General features: G+C 37.2%; 1 protein-coding gene across 2 annotated transcripts in view; it reads left to right on the top strand.

Annotated features, from left to right (window-relative positions):
- Nucleotides 1–400: 400 nt before the first annotated feature.
- The window catches only part of carmil1 (capping protein regulator and myosin 1 linker 1), a 31559-nt gene continuing 15077 nt past the window's right edge, over nt 401–16882 (top strand). The window contains exons 1-5 of one of the 2 annotated variants that reach the window (XM_008422638.2): nt 401–816; nt 4553–4650; nt 10437–10487; nt 15890–15949; nt 16620–16741. In XM_008422638.2, coding sequence (XP_008420860.1) covers nt 780–816; nt 4553–4650; nt 10437–10487; nt 15890–15949; nt 16620–16741 — 368 coding nt within the window. In that variant the 5' untranslated portion in view covers nt 401–779. Of the gene's footprint in view, nt 817–4552; nt 4651–10436; nt 10488–15889; nt 15950–16619; nt 16742–16882 lie in introns of those variants that run through there. The other variant, XM_008422639.2, reaches the window with a different exon arrangement.

Raw genomic sequence — 16882 nt, 5'->3', positions numbered from 1 at the left:
TAAAAACCAAATAAATAAATGAACAGCATAAAAAGCAAAAAAGGTATATTTTAAGAACATAAAAAATCTAAAAGTTATAAACCATGAGCAAAGAAATTATTGTAGAAATAAACTTAGTATACTAGGAAATATTATCTAAAAAAAWTTACCTATATGCACTCTAATATATTGTTAATTAGTGTCTGACTATGAGCCTTCCACAAATAACATTTTTGACAGTTCTGACAAAAAAGGCCCCAAATACATTCAATTTGAAATTTCCCAGTTAGTAAAGGATCCGCCTTTTCTGTTCCATAATGTCTTGTTATTCACAGAAATGACCRCCAGGTGTCCCTGTTCTTCCATTCTTATCAGCGTAAACAAACCGAGTGGACGGAAAAAGAAAAGAGAGGAGGTCTCCGTGAAGTTTGCAAGAGTGTAGAAGTGTGTCTGCGTGATTTGTTTTCGTACACGCGCCGACTGTCGACACTTTCTCATACAAGTCTGATATGAAAAGCATCTTTCATGTACGTCTTCGCCCCTTTTAAACTTCTCCCCACTGTTGTAATTCAAATGTGAATTGCGTTGTGAGTATCAGTCTTTGCAGGGATGATAGCGGACAGGAGCAGTTATTAGGTAAGCAGGGTGTCGACAGGTAACCAAAGAAAACGGGGCTAACACCGTTTACAGCCGCCTTTGGTTGAAGGTCCGTCTTCGGCCACTTTTCTTCTACTTTCGTCTAGCTTCTATTTCCTTCGTCACCGGCCTGAAGTTCGGTGTTTACCTCGACARMAGAAATCATGACGGAGGAGAAAAACATTTCCAACGAGCTGTTCGGTGAGTTGAACTTCGTGAGCCACACTGCCACACTTAAACGTCRTTTAATTAGAGAGAGGGTCTTTGTGTTAGTTTTCTAACCCAAAACACCAAGAGTTAGATTTTTTTTTGACAAAATAATAACTAATCTCTTTAAAGTTTTACTTTGTTCTAAAGTTAAATATTTTCCCTTGATCAAAACTTAAACTATAAATATAAATTGCTGATGTATTTATGAGAACCAAATGCTTTTAGGTTTAAAAYAGTTACCAGAAACTCATGATAAACAGAGTGAGAAAAACAAAATAGGATATGCATGCTGTTTAGTGTCACAAATTAACAAACACAAATCATAACACTACATTTAACAGATGTGGGATTATAAACTAGAGAAAAAAAATCCTTGTTTCACATTTTTTTCTCAACTTTTTCTGCCTTTGAGTGAAAAGTTGTTTTCATGCCCTGGGGGTTTGGCTGGCTACCTAAAAGTTTCTCCTCTCCAACTTCCTTATCWGAAGGAGTGAAGCAGGGYTTTGGGAAAGGGGTGTGCCCTGTGAAATTCCTTTGGATTGTGAGATATTATCAACACAGACAGCCTGGATGATTGAGTCTCAAAAAGAACASTAAATCATTGCAAATTTGCAGCAAAAAGTAACCCAAACATCRTCCTCTTAATAGTAGTTAAGCATGAGTTTGACCTTTAGAATTGCATAACATTGGAGTAAAGYTGTTGGGATCTGCAGTTTTAGCCCACTTCTTGTTGAATGAATCTTCCTAGGTGACACAGATACTAAATCAATACCCATTTCGATGGATAAAACAAATGCTTTTAAAATATCAACGTTTTGCAAGTAATTCTAGTTGCAAAGTTGAAACCTTGTGTCCAGATGCTCTTAGGATACAGTGTATGCATCTATTTCATCCATATGGCGGTTATTATGAAACTAAATCTGTGAAGCTGACTCATGACCCCGTGCTGTCTGTTATGCTGTCTACAGCTCAATCTCACACTGTATTTCTCAGGATGGAGTGATGAATGGATCTTTTTGTTACCCGTGGAATAGGTCAGAATGGCCTGACGCTGCTTATCATCAGTAATTAAAAACTGACATAAGCAACTCATCAGATTTATAAGTTTTGTGCTGCGATGCTGATCTAATAAAACATTTAAACAATAGGGGAATTGAAGAGAGTAGGCCTTGGTATACAGACCTAAATCCTTCTCACATATGCATATTTTTCTTTCAGTTTTTCCTCAAGTTTGGCAGAAAACTGCAGAAACTTTCCACATGCTAGAATTACATACAGTAATGCCTTGTAACAATACTCCTATTTAGGGGTGCTCCGATTTTCTGGTTGACTGCCAATCTTTTGAAGTATGATGTTCCGATTCAGATTTTGGCCGATACCAAATTTTTTACCTGAAATGTTGTTAAATATAGCAAGAAAACCACTGAGATGGCAATAGTTGACTATTAGAAACTGCAAACGTATAARCATGACCTGGTGGGCCAGTCTATCTATCTCTCATGGGAGAGCAGAGGAGGACAGTGGTTGATTTTTAGACCTTTGCTGAGGTAGATTAGATCAGCTTCATGTGTAGGTATTGGCCAATCACCGATCTCCCAAAATTAAGGAGATTGGTGCTGATAAGTCAGTTGGCCGATTAAATTGGTGCACCATACTCCTCTATCCCTTGAAGGTTTTTAAATTTGACATAATACAACTAAGTACAGCAAACTTCAGTGCAGCTTATTGCGATCTTATTTAATGGATTTGATTGATCAACCCAAAGTAGGACATAAGAGCGATTTGTATTTTGCACCCTGATCTCAATACTTTGTGCTGCAATCAATTTCCACTGCAGTTACAGCTGCAAGTTTTTTCTTGTGTATCTCTACACTATCATCTTTGCCCTATGACCTATGCTGCCACATGCTCTGATCTGCACTATAGCTGCGCAGTATATCAAATTGCAATCCTCATTGGGATATGAGGATATCCCAATATCCTCATATCCCATATGTCACAAACTCAAAGGACTGCTTAAATGCAACATTTGGACAGATGTTTTGCATTTTCTGCAATCCAAAAACAAGTGCCTTGTTGAATCTATTTTTGCTGYTGCTTTCTCTTGATCAATGAAATAAAATTCCAGAAAGGTAGATTAAATCTCATGGTTGTAAATTTGTCAAAGCCATTTGTCAAAGGTCTGTAGTCAACAGACATTTGACAAATGTTAAGGGTAAACCGTACAGTGCATGGAGGAGTATGTTGATCTTGACATCAGCTTTTTTTTGCCCTCTTTTGATTCCATAACACTAACCAACTGTTGATGGGAAATTATGTTTTCTATGCATGGGTTCGACTTGAATCCAGTCAGTCAGTAAYACTKSAACWCSATGTTCTGTGTTTTCAACCCTGGGTTGGGTCGTCATATTGGTCTCAGAGTTATTCTGCTACCGGRTATTAAATCTTAAGAAAATTGAAAATGTTTCTTATTATTTGACTCTCTTGAGAAGTAGCTTGATACATTTGAGAGCAAAACGCTGAACTTTTTCACAGGTTGTCATAAACTATTCATGGCTCCTCATATTAGAAGAGATGCCCATGTGTTTCTGATCAGCCTCTACGCTCCTTCATGCYGTAATGTTTTCATCCTCCACATGACCTCATCATGTGTCTGGCTTAGGAGAGGAGGAGTTCGGCATGATGTCATGAAGGCGGGCCCAAGTTCTCCTGCCTCATTATACTYGCAACACACATTCCACTTGAACCATACCACATTTTGTCTGCCTCTTCAGCCTTTGTCTGTTGATTTTCTCTTTTTTCCTGCATCATCTTTCTCATTCTTCCTCTGTTGCTCTCTAGCTGACAGTTTTAATGCAGCATACAATTTTTACCCTCCCCCTCTCTCTCTCTTGGTCCCCATCTGTCCTCGGATCTTTTTTTCCGTTGGGTCAGAAACAAAGTTTTCCASTCTTCCATACCTCAACTCAAGAATTGTTAAAATAGTTTTCTGTGGACCCATTTCCTTGGAAACACAGGTTCTTTGGAATGAAAGCTGTGTTTTATGTTTCTAAAACATAAAACATCTAAACAAGTAGACAAATCAAATTAGACAGGAAATTGGCCCTCCTGATCTCTATGTAGGAGGATGTATTCCTGCTCTCTTTATTTGCTGACTGTGTGTCTGCACTGCAAAACTCACTGTCATTTTTGGCCCACAAAGACACCCTCTTGCCTCTGCACCTGSTTTGTGTTTCAGTACACTATTTTATTTATAAAAAAAATCCCCCAAAGGCTTATTATTGATCCTTTGTTTAAATAGGAAGCATCTGAGTATGGCAGCATTTGAGGGATAGAGCGGGGATCAGCAAAACAAACAGAMGTAAAACTGAATAAAGAATGACATCATAAAAAGTTTGCACTCTGAGAAAAGAGATGAAAAGCTTAGAAAAACAAACGTCATAAAATCATRAAATTAAATCTTATGTTGGAATCTTGGTTAAAGAGGAAATCGGTTCCACTTTAAATATCTCCATTAGCTTGAGGCATGCTTTTATGGCTCAGCCAGAGTTAAATACAACAAGAATATCCAGCTACCAGAGCTTCAGGCTGTGACATCCACCCTCCTCCACCCTCCTCCACCCTCCTCCACCCATCTCCATTGTGTAATTAGTTGTAATGTGACCTTCCTGTGGCTGACATTGTGTTAATTTGGGGTTTCTTGTCCCTTTTCTACCGTGTGCTGTAGAAAGTGTGCGGGAGGCGGTGGGCCGAAGGGTGAAACTTGCCCTGAGGCGTAAAGTCCAGCTGGAGGTCAAAGGTGACAAGGTGGAGAACAGAGTTCTGGTAAGTGGGAGCCTCTCAGATTTCTGTAGTAAATCTTGTGTACATGATGTCAGTACACTCAGACATGSCATGTTGGAGCATCATGAGTTTTTCATGTACATTGTTCTACCTGGTAGTGTGTTATTCTAAACCGAAAGAAAGCAGTGCATYCTGTTAGWGTGGGCATGTTGCTGCATGACCAGGAGCAGCTAAATATTTCTCCTCCATTATAAAACATACTTATTATGTTTTATAAAATAAAAAAATAATTATTTCAAATATAAAATGTATTAANAAATTAAATCTTATGTTGGAATCTTGGTTAAAGAGGAAATCGGTTCCACTTTAAATATCTCCATTAGCTTGAGGCATGCTTTTATGGCTCAGCCAGAGTTAAATACAACAAGAATATCCAGCTACCAGAGCTTCAGGCTGTGACATCCACCCTCCTCCACCCTCCTCCACCCTCCTCCACCCATCTCCATTGTGTAATTAGTTGTAATGTGACCTTCCTGTGGCTGACATTGTGTTAATTTGGGGTTTCTTGTCCCTTTTCTACCGTGTGCTGTAGAAAGTGKGCGGGAGGCGGTGGGCCGAAGGGTGAAACTTGCCCTGAGGCGTAAAGTCCAGCTGGAGGTCAAAGGTGACAAGGTGGAGAACAGAGTTCTGGTAAGTGGGAGCCTCTCAGATTTCTGTAGTAAATCTTGTGTACATGATGTCAGTACACTCAGACATGSCATGTTGGAGCATCATGAGTTTTTCATGTACATTGTTCTACCTGGTAGTGTGTTATTCTAAACCGAAAGAAAGCAGTGCATYCTGTTAGWGTGGGCATGTTGCTGCATGACCAGGAGCAGCTAAATATTTCTCCTCCATTATAAAACATACTTATTATGTTTTATAAAATAAAAAAATAATTATTTCAAATATAAAATGTATTAATACAAGTCCGTGTAGGGAACACCTAAAACCAAACCTTGCACTTCAGGGGATGTACTTCTTACTGAGTTCAGTTATTTATTGTAAGAYTGGGTGAAAACAGGATGGCACTATATGAGTTTTCAGTGATGATGTTTAATATGGGTTAATATCGAAGAACAAAGACAACATCATTTGATGGCTTAAACTGCGACTGGCCAATRATGCTGAAGTTTGCATTCAATATCTCTATTTGATTTTAAAATAAAAGGTCTGTTTCATTTTGGGAAGCATTTAATCATCAGTATTTTTTTTTAAACCAGAAATATTTGGAATCATGAAATCTGAACTAGATAACAGACATGGAATAGAYACATTTTTTTCCTATTATTTTCAATTGAGACTGAAAGCATTTGAAAATTTGATGCCGTTTTTTAATATGGCAAACATGTAAAACTATTTTTGGATCTATAATCATTTTCACATCCCTTTCCTAGGAAAAATTATTTAGACTATTTTATTAATCCAAATAAAAATCACAACCCAATTTTTGTGTTATTTTTTGTGTTTCCTTATATTTATTTTATCCACGAGCACCTTAGATGTGACTTTTTTTTTCCTATGTGACAAAAAGTTTGGAGACCACTTGTTTAAGATTGCTGTGGTCAGAGACTCCATGATGTGCCAGTTTTGTTCTTTATATATTTAACCCTTAGCTTTTTATGCGCAAAGTTTTTTTTTTCTTGTTAAATTGTTGAAAGAACTTCTCTGATTTTTCACAGACGGCAAACTGAGGCAGATCAGCACTTCATTAGTGACCAAACTGTTTGAGCTTACTAGTGGTATTATTACTGGCTTGGAGTAAAGACTCCAGTGGCTGATTGAAGTTCAGGCCAAATACGGTTCTATCTGTTTTTGTTTAAAAGTTATTGTAATGCTCATAGTGAAACATGAAAAGAACTCGTCAACACTTTGATTAAAGCACCATTAAGACTTCCTTTGCTTTGATTAAAGTAGTTGTGTCCAGAATCCCTGYGCCAGCTTCAGATCAAAGGTGTCAAACATTTCGTCCAGAGGTTTTTAGTTATTGCAGCTGCTTTCTGAACTCCAGATCCAAGATCTGTGTTTTTCTTAAATCATATTATTCTTTCATAGATGAATCTAAAAACAGACAGAGGAAAACTTGGAKTAAAGTGAGTGTTCAAGTGCAATTCTTATCTGACTTCTCAAGGTTGTTCAGTTGCAGATTCTAAGGATTGTTAGAACTCWGTGAGCACAGCAGAGAGTCCCACAGTGGTGGATTCTGGGTACTATTTTGGCAGGATATTTGGTTTCATGTAGCTGCAGGCATGTTGATCAGTCTCTTTAGAAATATGTGGATATTTCACAAAACTTAAATAAGGCACGCATCTGATAAATTACACCATTTTTTATTTTCTTTTGAAGTACAATTAAAATTCATTTTTGAAGTTCCGATAGTTTTAGCACATCATTTCATTGTCCACATACCAAAGCTTTGCAGCTCCTGTCAGGACTTGACTAGAGCAGCCCACTCAGAGCCACAGGATGTTGGGACACACACTCATGCTACATTCCACAGCTGCAGCTTCTAGCATTAAAAACCCAGGAAGTAGTGCATTCAATTAAACTAAATCACTTATAATGTTGCATTATATATTAGTACATAAATTGTTTAGTGTTGGAAATCAATGACAAGGAAACAATGGGGGCAAGCGCAGAAAAGTAATGTATCACTTCATTTGGAGGAATGTAAAACCAGTGATGGTGAGGTGTTTTTTCCCCTAAATGCTGATGCATGCTCAGTCATGATCAGATTTCGCTACTAAAGGCATCATGGCTCAGCAGTAACAGWATATGTTCTGCTTCTCGAAAGGCTCCACCACTGTTAACAGTRCAATATTTCTCCAATGTWAAAAAAAAGATTATGCTAAGCAACACTGTTTTCCAGGTGCACAACTGACCTGAGGAGAAAACARTAAACCAGTGTAACTAATATTTCTATTACTAGTGGAGAGAATATAAAACCTAAAGAGATGCAGTAACCTTGTCCTTTAAATGTGAACAACCTTAAACCACCACCTTTTTTTCTTAATTCACCCCTRCCATMTATTATAGTGACTGTTGAAACTGAAATAAAGTTCAGCTGCCWGAGCAGGCCTTTTAATAGACTCTTGTGCTTCAACTGAGAAGAACATTGTATACAATTATTTTGAACATATTGTTCATCTTTGTGTATYTTGGGRTCTGGGTTTCAAAAAAAATGAATTCCATGTATTCWTTTCTTGCCATTTGCTTCTTTGTATCTTTTAGAAGCAGTTTGCAGAGATTACAAAAGGATGKCATTTAAAGTATCAGTCAGGAGAAAGCTTTCAATAAATGTGCTGCAATATATGGAAAAGGGCATCACACTTACTTTGAGTATTTTTGATAGTATAATGTCAAGATGAATTAAACTTATTAAAGTGTCACTTTCCTAGTTGAGTCATTCCTAAACCAAGGAGAAATTAAAAGCTTATTTGAAGAGAAATGAACAAACTGTTACTCAGTGGCCAAGTCATCTTTTAAAATAAGTTACACTTGAATTTAACTTGAAAACCAACTTCCCACAGTCTACATGGAGAGTAAAAAGCAACAAAATGAAAGTTACTTGAGGTCCAGTGCCAACTTTCCACATTCAGTGATAAATTGGAGAGCTATTTCCGCCGTGGGTGTTGGTCAACTGTGTTTTATCAATCCAGTCAGAGCATCCATCCAGGACCTTTTACAGTACTTCATGCATCTTTGGGAATTTTCTGATTGCATTTGAAATTAGTTTTGTTAATGTTCTAATATACAAGCCTTAAAAGCAGAAGAAATGTTTCTCTAAAACTGATGAATGGACAAAACAGAAGCTGTTTAGGGAGGCAGCCAAGTGGCAACACTGCATACTTTTCTACTAAGTATTGGTYGTGTTCTGTTTGCAACAATGTCTGGGCTAAGGAGAAGACATGTAAGACAGGAGCTTTTTCTTTTAAAGAAAACCTCCAAAAAACCACTTTGACTTTCAGGAGTTTTCTGAAGAGCTTAGGAGAAACAGAAGGTTCATCTCTATCCAGTACAGGAATTACTTTGCAGGACTAAAATTGAAGTTTTTGAAGTGCCTAATGAGAGTTRAGAACAAAATCTGCCCAGAAATCTGTGGAGTTACTTAAAGAGGGCTGTGGACAAGTGATGTCCTCCCCTTCTCATGAATTTAGCAGAGTGTTGAAATATTGCAAAGTCAAGATGTTGCAAAGTCACTGACAGCCAGCAATAAAGCCTAAATGTTGAAGTTAAGTCCTAGAAGTGTTTCTAAAAAAATCTTTGTTAAAGGTTAAATAAAAAAATCTTTGTTAGTCTTTTATGCATCACACACGTATGCAATTTTTAACAAAGATTTGTATCTTTTGAGATTACCTGCTGTAATTTACTAGCAAAGTGTTGGTGCAGGAATCACATACAACTTTGTGATTTGCAATTATGAACAATTTGCTGTGTTATACTTAAACAAAACGATGTGTATTTTTATTTGAGAACATTTCAAAGCTCAAATGATTTTTTTTGCCAGTGTCAAGGTAAAGTTAAGGTTACTCTGAAGGTAGAGAGAAGGATTGTAATGAACATCAATGGAAAAATTTGTTGTTGTCCTTTGGAAAAACTCTGAGACGTTCAGGAAGTCTGAAGCATGGGTGATTTAAAAGATAACAGTTAATCTAGTTTAAAACCAAATAAAGAGGTTTTTAAATGCCTTTAAAATGACACTTTTAGTTTTTAGTTATTTTGTTTTTGGGATTTTTGTTAGCCTTTCTTTAACAAAACAGACTCGAGGCTTTGATTTCTGTGAGTTCTAGCCCTCACTCTCCCTGTCCTACTATTTGGTCTGACAGCTTGAATTCATTGGACTCCAAACTCTCAACAGTAATATTCTCTTATCTGCAAAACACCTGAATGCAGATATTTTCAGACTTCTCGAGGCGAACCACTATTACAGGCCATTATCTGAAACTCTGCCTGTCTGAGGAATCACTATCTTATTTGCTGGAAGCTGGACTTAAGCAGATGTGACCTGGAGAGACCTCACTCAGCTACACAATGGGTTACTGTAAATGCCACAGCTGGCTTAGCCTCCTGTCAGCCATGGCCGACTTAGCATGGATTCCCCCCCTATCATTTTCTTTCAACATCATTACAGAGAAAATGTCACAACAGCTATTAACTTGCACAATTCAAAAATAATTCAAGGAAAATGTCAGACATTTTGGGTAAAAATAAGTTGCTAATTTTGTCAGCATGAAACTTCGTAGTGTTTGCTGAGTGGAAAGCCACAATATGCACTCACTCTGTGGTTAAACACATAGTTTCAGATAATATATATCATTATCACACTCCGTTAAAAACCCTCTTAAGAGGCCAACACACTTTGCAGCTCTCTGCGAAGGGAAAAATGCTAACGTGTTGGTATGTAACCTTAGGAGGGAATTATCTGACTATGTGTGGGCTGAAAGTGAGCAGATTTATTTTCTGTCCTTTTATTTCGGTTGACATTTTCTTCACTTTTCCTCTGACCTTAGCCTTTGCAAATGTGTAAGAACTCGTAAATGTGCATCGGATAAAACAATACACATTTCAACTTTCAGCTTTTTTTAAGCCGTAGTTTAAAGCATAGGACATTATTATAATGTCTTACAGTCTTGTTTTTTATTTTTTTATTTGTTGTAGATATTCCTTAAATGATGATGGAATGTAGTTTTATTTTGCCATGATCTAATTGTAGAACATTAAAACTAATTTCTAACAATGGTAAACCAAACTCCTCTCCTCGTATTGAACATCTCTGTGTCTTTCTGCAGGCGTTGGCGTCACATCGAGCCTATCTGCTGACGGCACGGGTCCCTTCCAAGGTTAGCTGAACTCTCTCTACATGTATGAGAACTTATTTTAATAAATCCACATAGTATGGTTTGGAATAGGTTTAAGTTAATGGTTTTATTTTTTTCTTTCTCTGCAGTATTTATAAATTTATTCATTGTGTCGTACTGACATGCTGAGCTGTTGTAGGTACCTACATATGGTACCTGCAAAACATCAACAGGTGGGCGACAAAGCAGCTGGTTAAACTGCAGAATGGCTTTATTTGTATAAAGTTTAAATTATTTAGTTTAAATAATTTGTTCTACAAATAAACAGTTGAAACCATATGGCTATATTATGTTATGTTATTATGTTATGTTTGTGTAGCTGTTTTTGTAATACATGTTGTATGTGTCATGTGGACTCCGGGAAGTCAAAGACATGGTTAATGGGGATCCAAATAAACAAAAAAAACAAGCCACACTATATAAAACACATGAGACTTAAATGGAGTCACACCTATGGATGTAACATTGCAAATATATTGTGTCCTTATATGACTTCATAAAAAAATCTGAAGAAATCACAAAAGAAAAAATCAGGAAGAAAATTGTGGATTTGCACAATACCATCTCTGGTACAATTTAAGAATGTGTGAAGGCATTTTCATCTGTTCAGACCATTAAATTCAAATATAAATGACATGAATGTCCAACCATCAGACTACCTCAAAATAAATATGTCTGCACACTATGACATTGAGAAAACTCAGCCACTTTAAAATCTGAACTTGCTAAAAAGATGATGGTTCCTTATTCTTAAAAATAACAATATTGCATTACAAGTTCCACTGCATGCACCAAACTGTATAGCGCTATATTAAATYATAATTCTTTTCCACTTCCTCTTTTCTGATCTCTGTTTATCTGAACATTTTTTAAATGATCTGGTCTCTTTTTCCCTTTCAGTCTCCTTTTCTCTCATGTTGAGTCTCTTTGTCCCTGTTGCCAGATGAAGACAGGTCCCTCCATATGGAGATATTTGATAGTCTTACCCACCATGCAGCTGTGAGAACACAGCCTGTGGGAAAGGAAAACAGTGACAGGAAGAAAAGTTCAAACCCGAAGGGCAGAGCTTATATAGAGAGAAAAACACTGTGGGATGACTTTAAGAGTTAAGAAAAGTAATAATATTTGCAGGATCTAACAGAATCTTTTCTCTCATAAAATTAAAATAACTGTCTAAACAGTATATTTTTACTTTTTTAAAAAAAAAAGACAAAAAACACAAAAGACATGACCTACATTCATATTTTGAAAATGTAGAAGACAAAACTACAAATAAATGTTTAGAAATCTCAAAAGCAAAACTATTATATTCTGAAACCTGATGTGGTGAACTTCCCTATTTGGATTTGATAAATAGTTCTAAAAATTACAAGCCATTAATTACATTGTTGATTTATTACAAGGGAAGTCAAAGTCATAGTTTAGTCTTGTTAGTAAATTACTTGCACTGTTTCCTTGTTCTCAGCCCTCCAGTCTGCTCTATTCTACTTGTAACTTTTTTTTTCTTTTTTTAGCAGGGAAGGTTATTACTAATGTTCATGTGAATCAAGCTCAACAATTTTATAAATAGTTTGGAAAGTCTGATGCAGAAACAAACTCAAATTTAAACTCAGGAAGGATGTCAGCTGGTTGGGATTGGATTTGGACTGTCATTTTCATGGAACAAAAGATCATGAGATTTTAATCATTATGAAGGATCATAAGTTACGTTTTTATTTTTATTCTAAGCAGTTGTGGGTTGAGTTCAACCCATGCCTCTGTGACTTTAATACTTATACTTCAAAAGTACAACAGCAGTGCACAAATGAATCTTTTTAGCATGTTTGTAATAGAAAGATTAAGAGAACCAGYGACCTGATAACATCCATTGCAGACCAACAGATGCACAGTTCCCCCTAAAAGTATTGGCACCTCCTGCAAACATGTGTAAATAGATTCTTTATAGAATTTGAACCAGGTGAAGCTAMAACTATCACATTTGCAGAGACTTGGGTAGAATATATTTACAATKTTTTATAAGATTAAATGCAAAATGTATAGACTCTGTATTTGTTTGGCTTACTSCTCTGAGTATGATGTTGTTTCAGCAAAATTGCCTTCTTTGAGTATATTCTCCATTTAATCAATTCTCAGTTTACATTTATTTCTATAACTGATTCATCCAATTAATAGTTTCAGCCCTGTTACCCATTAACAGAAAGCATTTAAACACTAGTGTAACATTAAAATATGCTTGTGCTCGGGTCTTTAATCCCAACTCTGACCCGTTATGGAATGGACGTGGGACTTCTAGGCGTGCCCTGCGTGGTGTCTGGCACCGAGACTCTGGGATCAGATCTTTTGCTCCTGTGGTTTGCCGGGTGGAGTCTGTGTGAATCAGGCTTGTCTTGGCAGATCATGTGGATTCTCAGACAGATTAAGATGAGAAGAGATTGAAAAATGGGACAAAACTGGTATTTCTTCAGATGTTCTTGACCATATTATCCCATTTCACTACCACGTGGTAGTGTGTCTTTTGTCCTCAGCAATGATTGACCAGTAATCAATATAGTATGGATATAAATGGGAGAATACAAAGCCCCTGACCTCTCTTTGAGCTTTTGACATTTTGTTACACTTTAGTCAAAAACTTTTGTTTTATTGTAATTTTATGAGATAGTCCAAATGGTTGTAAAGTGAAAGGTGAAGGATATACATTTTTAAATGTTCAACTAATAAAATAAAATGGTTTGCTTGTGCAATCATCCCCTCTTAGTGAATAATTTGAAGGTTAACATTTTTCTGCCAGTAAAGTCTTTTGCAGAATGAATCTGAGTCTTCTCACAATTAGATTAATTTCTGCCTATTCTCCTTTGACAAATTACTCAAGCTTAGCTGCCAGTGCTAAGTTTCGTTATGATGATGTTGGATTTCTGGTTGTTTTACTGTTTTTCTGCCAAACATTGAGTTTTGCATGGAAACCAAAAGTTATTATCATTATTTAGACAATGGCTTTATTTTTGCCATTTGATTAGCGGTGCCCATTACAAACAGTTGTGTTGTTAATAGATTATTCCACCTGAGCTGTGGATCTCTGCAACTCCTTCAGAGCTACCCTTGGCCTCTTGGCTGCTATTCATGTCTGCTCTTTGCTCTTCTTCATAGTGTTTTTTCAAAATTGTTCCTTAACATTTGAGACCTGCACAAAACAACATCTTTATTACTAAGATAGTTGTTTTTACTCATTAGATTCTGCAGTACATTTTTTATCATTTTCATAGGACATCCAAATGAATGGACAGAAATGCAAATTTATGTTACACTTTCATATTTTTATTTGTCAAAGAGATGGTTAGCTTACAAAATGGTCAAAGATTATCGTGCATAAGAACCAGTATGTAAAAATATAGGATTCAAATAAACAGCTTGGATATTTTCTTTTAGTTCAGATTGTTTTTTATTCTCTCTTACTTTTATTTAGTTTTGAGAAGTTGTTATTTTGACTTCCCCATGGGTTTTCTACCTGCTTTTTCAAACTGAGATCAGGCTGACTCCTGTTTCCTTCTGTTAAGACCTTGATTGCTCGTGAGTACTTGTGAAAAAAAAAAAAAACACTCCCCCCACACCTCTCTAAAAATGCTGTATGATAAACCAGTTAAGGGACCCAGCTGAAAAACATCAGTGTGTGTAAATAACCTATAAACAGAATGTGCAAATCAGAGATGTCGAGATTTGCCAGCTGACCCCTGATCTGTTGTTCCAGAGTGGGTTAGTGGTTTGTCTAACTTTGTGTGTGTGAGAGTGAAACAGAGAGTGGTTTGTTCCTGAGTGTGTACTGTCCCAGCAGAGGGAGAGAGAAAAAAAGAGACAATGGAGGAATTTAACAGCTGGCAAACAGAGCAGAGTGGGCACTGCCTCTTTGCCTCTTCCTGTTTCATTCTCGCTCAGTTTTTTTAATCTATTTCTCTRGTATTCCCTTTCAGTGTCACGCTAGAATAGACATTTTGTGTCTCTGTTATTTGTCAGATTTTATAATAAGTTCTGGTGTTTCTCTTCCTTTTCCACTCTTGTTTCTTCCACCTTTTTATTGCACTACACCTGCTCTCTTTGGCAGACAGCACATTTCTCCCCTGAATTCATAGGAAAATGAAACTCAGGGTCTGACTTTTCCCCCAGACATTTGCTCTGCACATTGTTTGCAGCTTTTGTTTTGATTGGAAKATTTTTTTTTTCAACCATAGTCTTGTTTTTGATTATTAATCTGCTCCTTTTACTGTAAGATTCTGTTTCAATTTGAGCCTGGAAAATACGAATCATGCAGTCAGACACGCAGGTGCTTCTGTTCTGCACAGAAAAAGCCAGGTGTGAATTTTATGATTTTAAGTTGCAGATTTAAAGGTTAAAAATGAGTAGTATGTGGAATTTTTCCACGCTTTTTTCCAAAACGAGCTGGAGCTTGGTGAGACATAAGGGTATTTACCAAAGCTTCTAGTCTTCATACCAGATTCTTCCTGGTAATCTAAACACACTTGAACATTTAAGCTGAATGTAACTGAGTGGCTCATACCAGTCAGGGTTTAAATGTGTTTACAGCAGCCTCCATTCCCCTGGCCTCAGGCTTCTGCACCAGATGTTGCTCCACTTCAGCCACAAGTGCGAGCGAGGTCCAGCAGTGAAGTCGTCTGGCTGTCAGCCGGCACACCAACTCCTATCAGTGATTTTGGCAGAGCAAGAGATGTTCTGTAAAATCTGTTATCCTGGAGCTGCCTTTGTGCATGGTGGCATTGCTGCATTGAAGCAGGAAACTGCCTGCCCTGACTTGTTACCACAAAGTTGGAAATACAGTATAGTCTTAGAGATCATAATATAGCTCAGATCAAAGAAAGATTTTCAGAATGCAAATCTTTATTTAGGATGTATCTCATATCAGATGTGCAAACCAGACCCAACTTTAGGCTTCCTACCTATTGTTTTGGGTCTGAAATATAACTTCAGCCTCAGTTACTCAGAATAATGCACCTCATGTCAACTTTCCTTGTAGATTCTCACTTGTGCGTTGATCTGTTAAACCAAGACTCCATAAAGTAAATAAGTGACTCAGAAGCAAAGGATCAAAAAATGGATATTTATGTTTTTGGGTTATTGTGGAACACACTCTGCTTTGACATTTACCACAGCATTTACAGCTCTACAACTTGTAGTTATTTTGATGGACATCCAGTCTGTGAAGTTGATTTGTTTTTTTTGTTATTCATCCACATTTTGAGATGCTGTTTCTTTTTTTTTAGATGTATGAGACAAAAACACCAATTTTCTTTCTTTTTTTTGTCAAATCTTGGAAAGAGCGCAATTAATTTAATGTGACTAATGAAATGATACATTTAGTATTCTCTTGTTTATCTCAGGTTGAGCAGTCTTTCAACTACTTGGATATTCAGGGAATCAGCAGCAACAAGCCCACTCAGGTACAAGTACAACAAACTATTTTACCATCAGAGTGGTTAATGATTTAAATTATATTTATGACATTGACAAAAGCCTGAAAGTGATGCATTGTGTTTTCATTTTATGTGACCACACACCTGATATGATATGAGGTAGGACATTTTACTTTAGCCATGTACATGAAACTCCGGTTTCCTCCCACAGTCCAAAAACATGACTGTCAGGTTAATTGGTCTGTCTAAATTGCCCCTAGGTGTGTGTGTGTGTGTGTGTGTGTGTGCCTGGTTGTGTGTCCTGTGTGTCTCTGTGTTGCCCTGCGACAGACTGGCGACCTGTCCAGGGTGACCCCGCCTCTCGCCCGGAACGTTAGCTGGAGATGTGCACCAGCAACCCTCCCGACCCCACTGAGGGACAAGGGTGTCAAGAAAATGGATGGATAGATAGGTTGCAAGCTTAGTACACACAGAAACCCACACATTTCATCAAAGGAAATCCTAAAAGTGCACAAAACATGTTTCCATTAGGCTGCTTCTGTCAAGTCTAAACTCATGTCCATAACCCTGCCTCTTATTGACGTATCTGTATGTCACAAAATCTTAAGTATGAAGCAGCTAATTCTCTTCTTTGTAACACAACGGTGAGATGAAGTAACACTGTGCCGTGTTTCTTTGTGTGTGTCGCCCCCTGCAGTTGGTTTTGGAGCATGAACGCGGGCCTTGGAGCTTCCGGTTGGACTCGGTGGAGGAGGTGGATGAGGTGATTGCTCAGATCGGCTACTGTCTTCACCGGATCTGTCCTGCCAGCTCACCTGTGTAGGTACCACCAAGGAGCATACCTCAGACTTTGACAGGATCAAATGTTCAGACAGAAATAAGGAATAAAATCATACATTTGGTTCAAATTTAAGGAGCTTAGATTTTATCGGTATCAACAATCTAATAACTACCTACCAA

Source organism: Poecilia reticulata, linkage group LG11, assembly GCF_000633615.1.
Source record: "Poecilia reticulata strain Guanapo linkage group LG11, Guppy_female_1.0+MT, whole genome shotgun sequence".
In the NCBI taxonomy this organism is placed as follows: Eukaryota; Metazoa; Chordata; class Actinopteri; order Cyprinodontiformes; family Poeciliidae; genus Poecilia; species Poecilia reticulata.
This window is presented reverse-complemented; position numbering and strand designations above follow the sequence as displayed.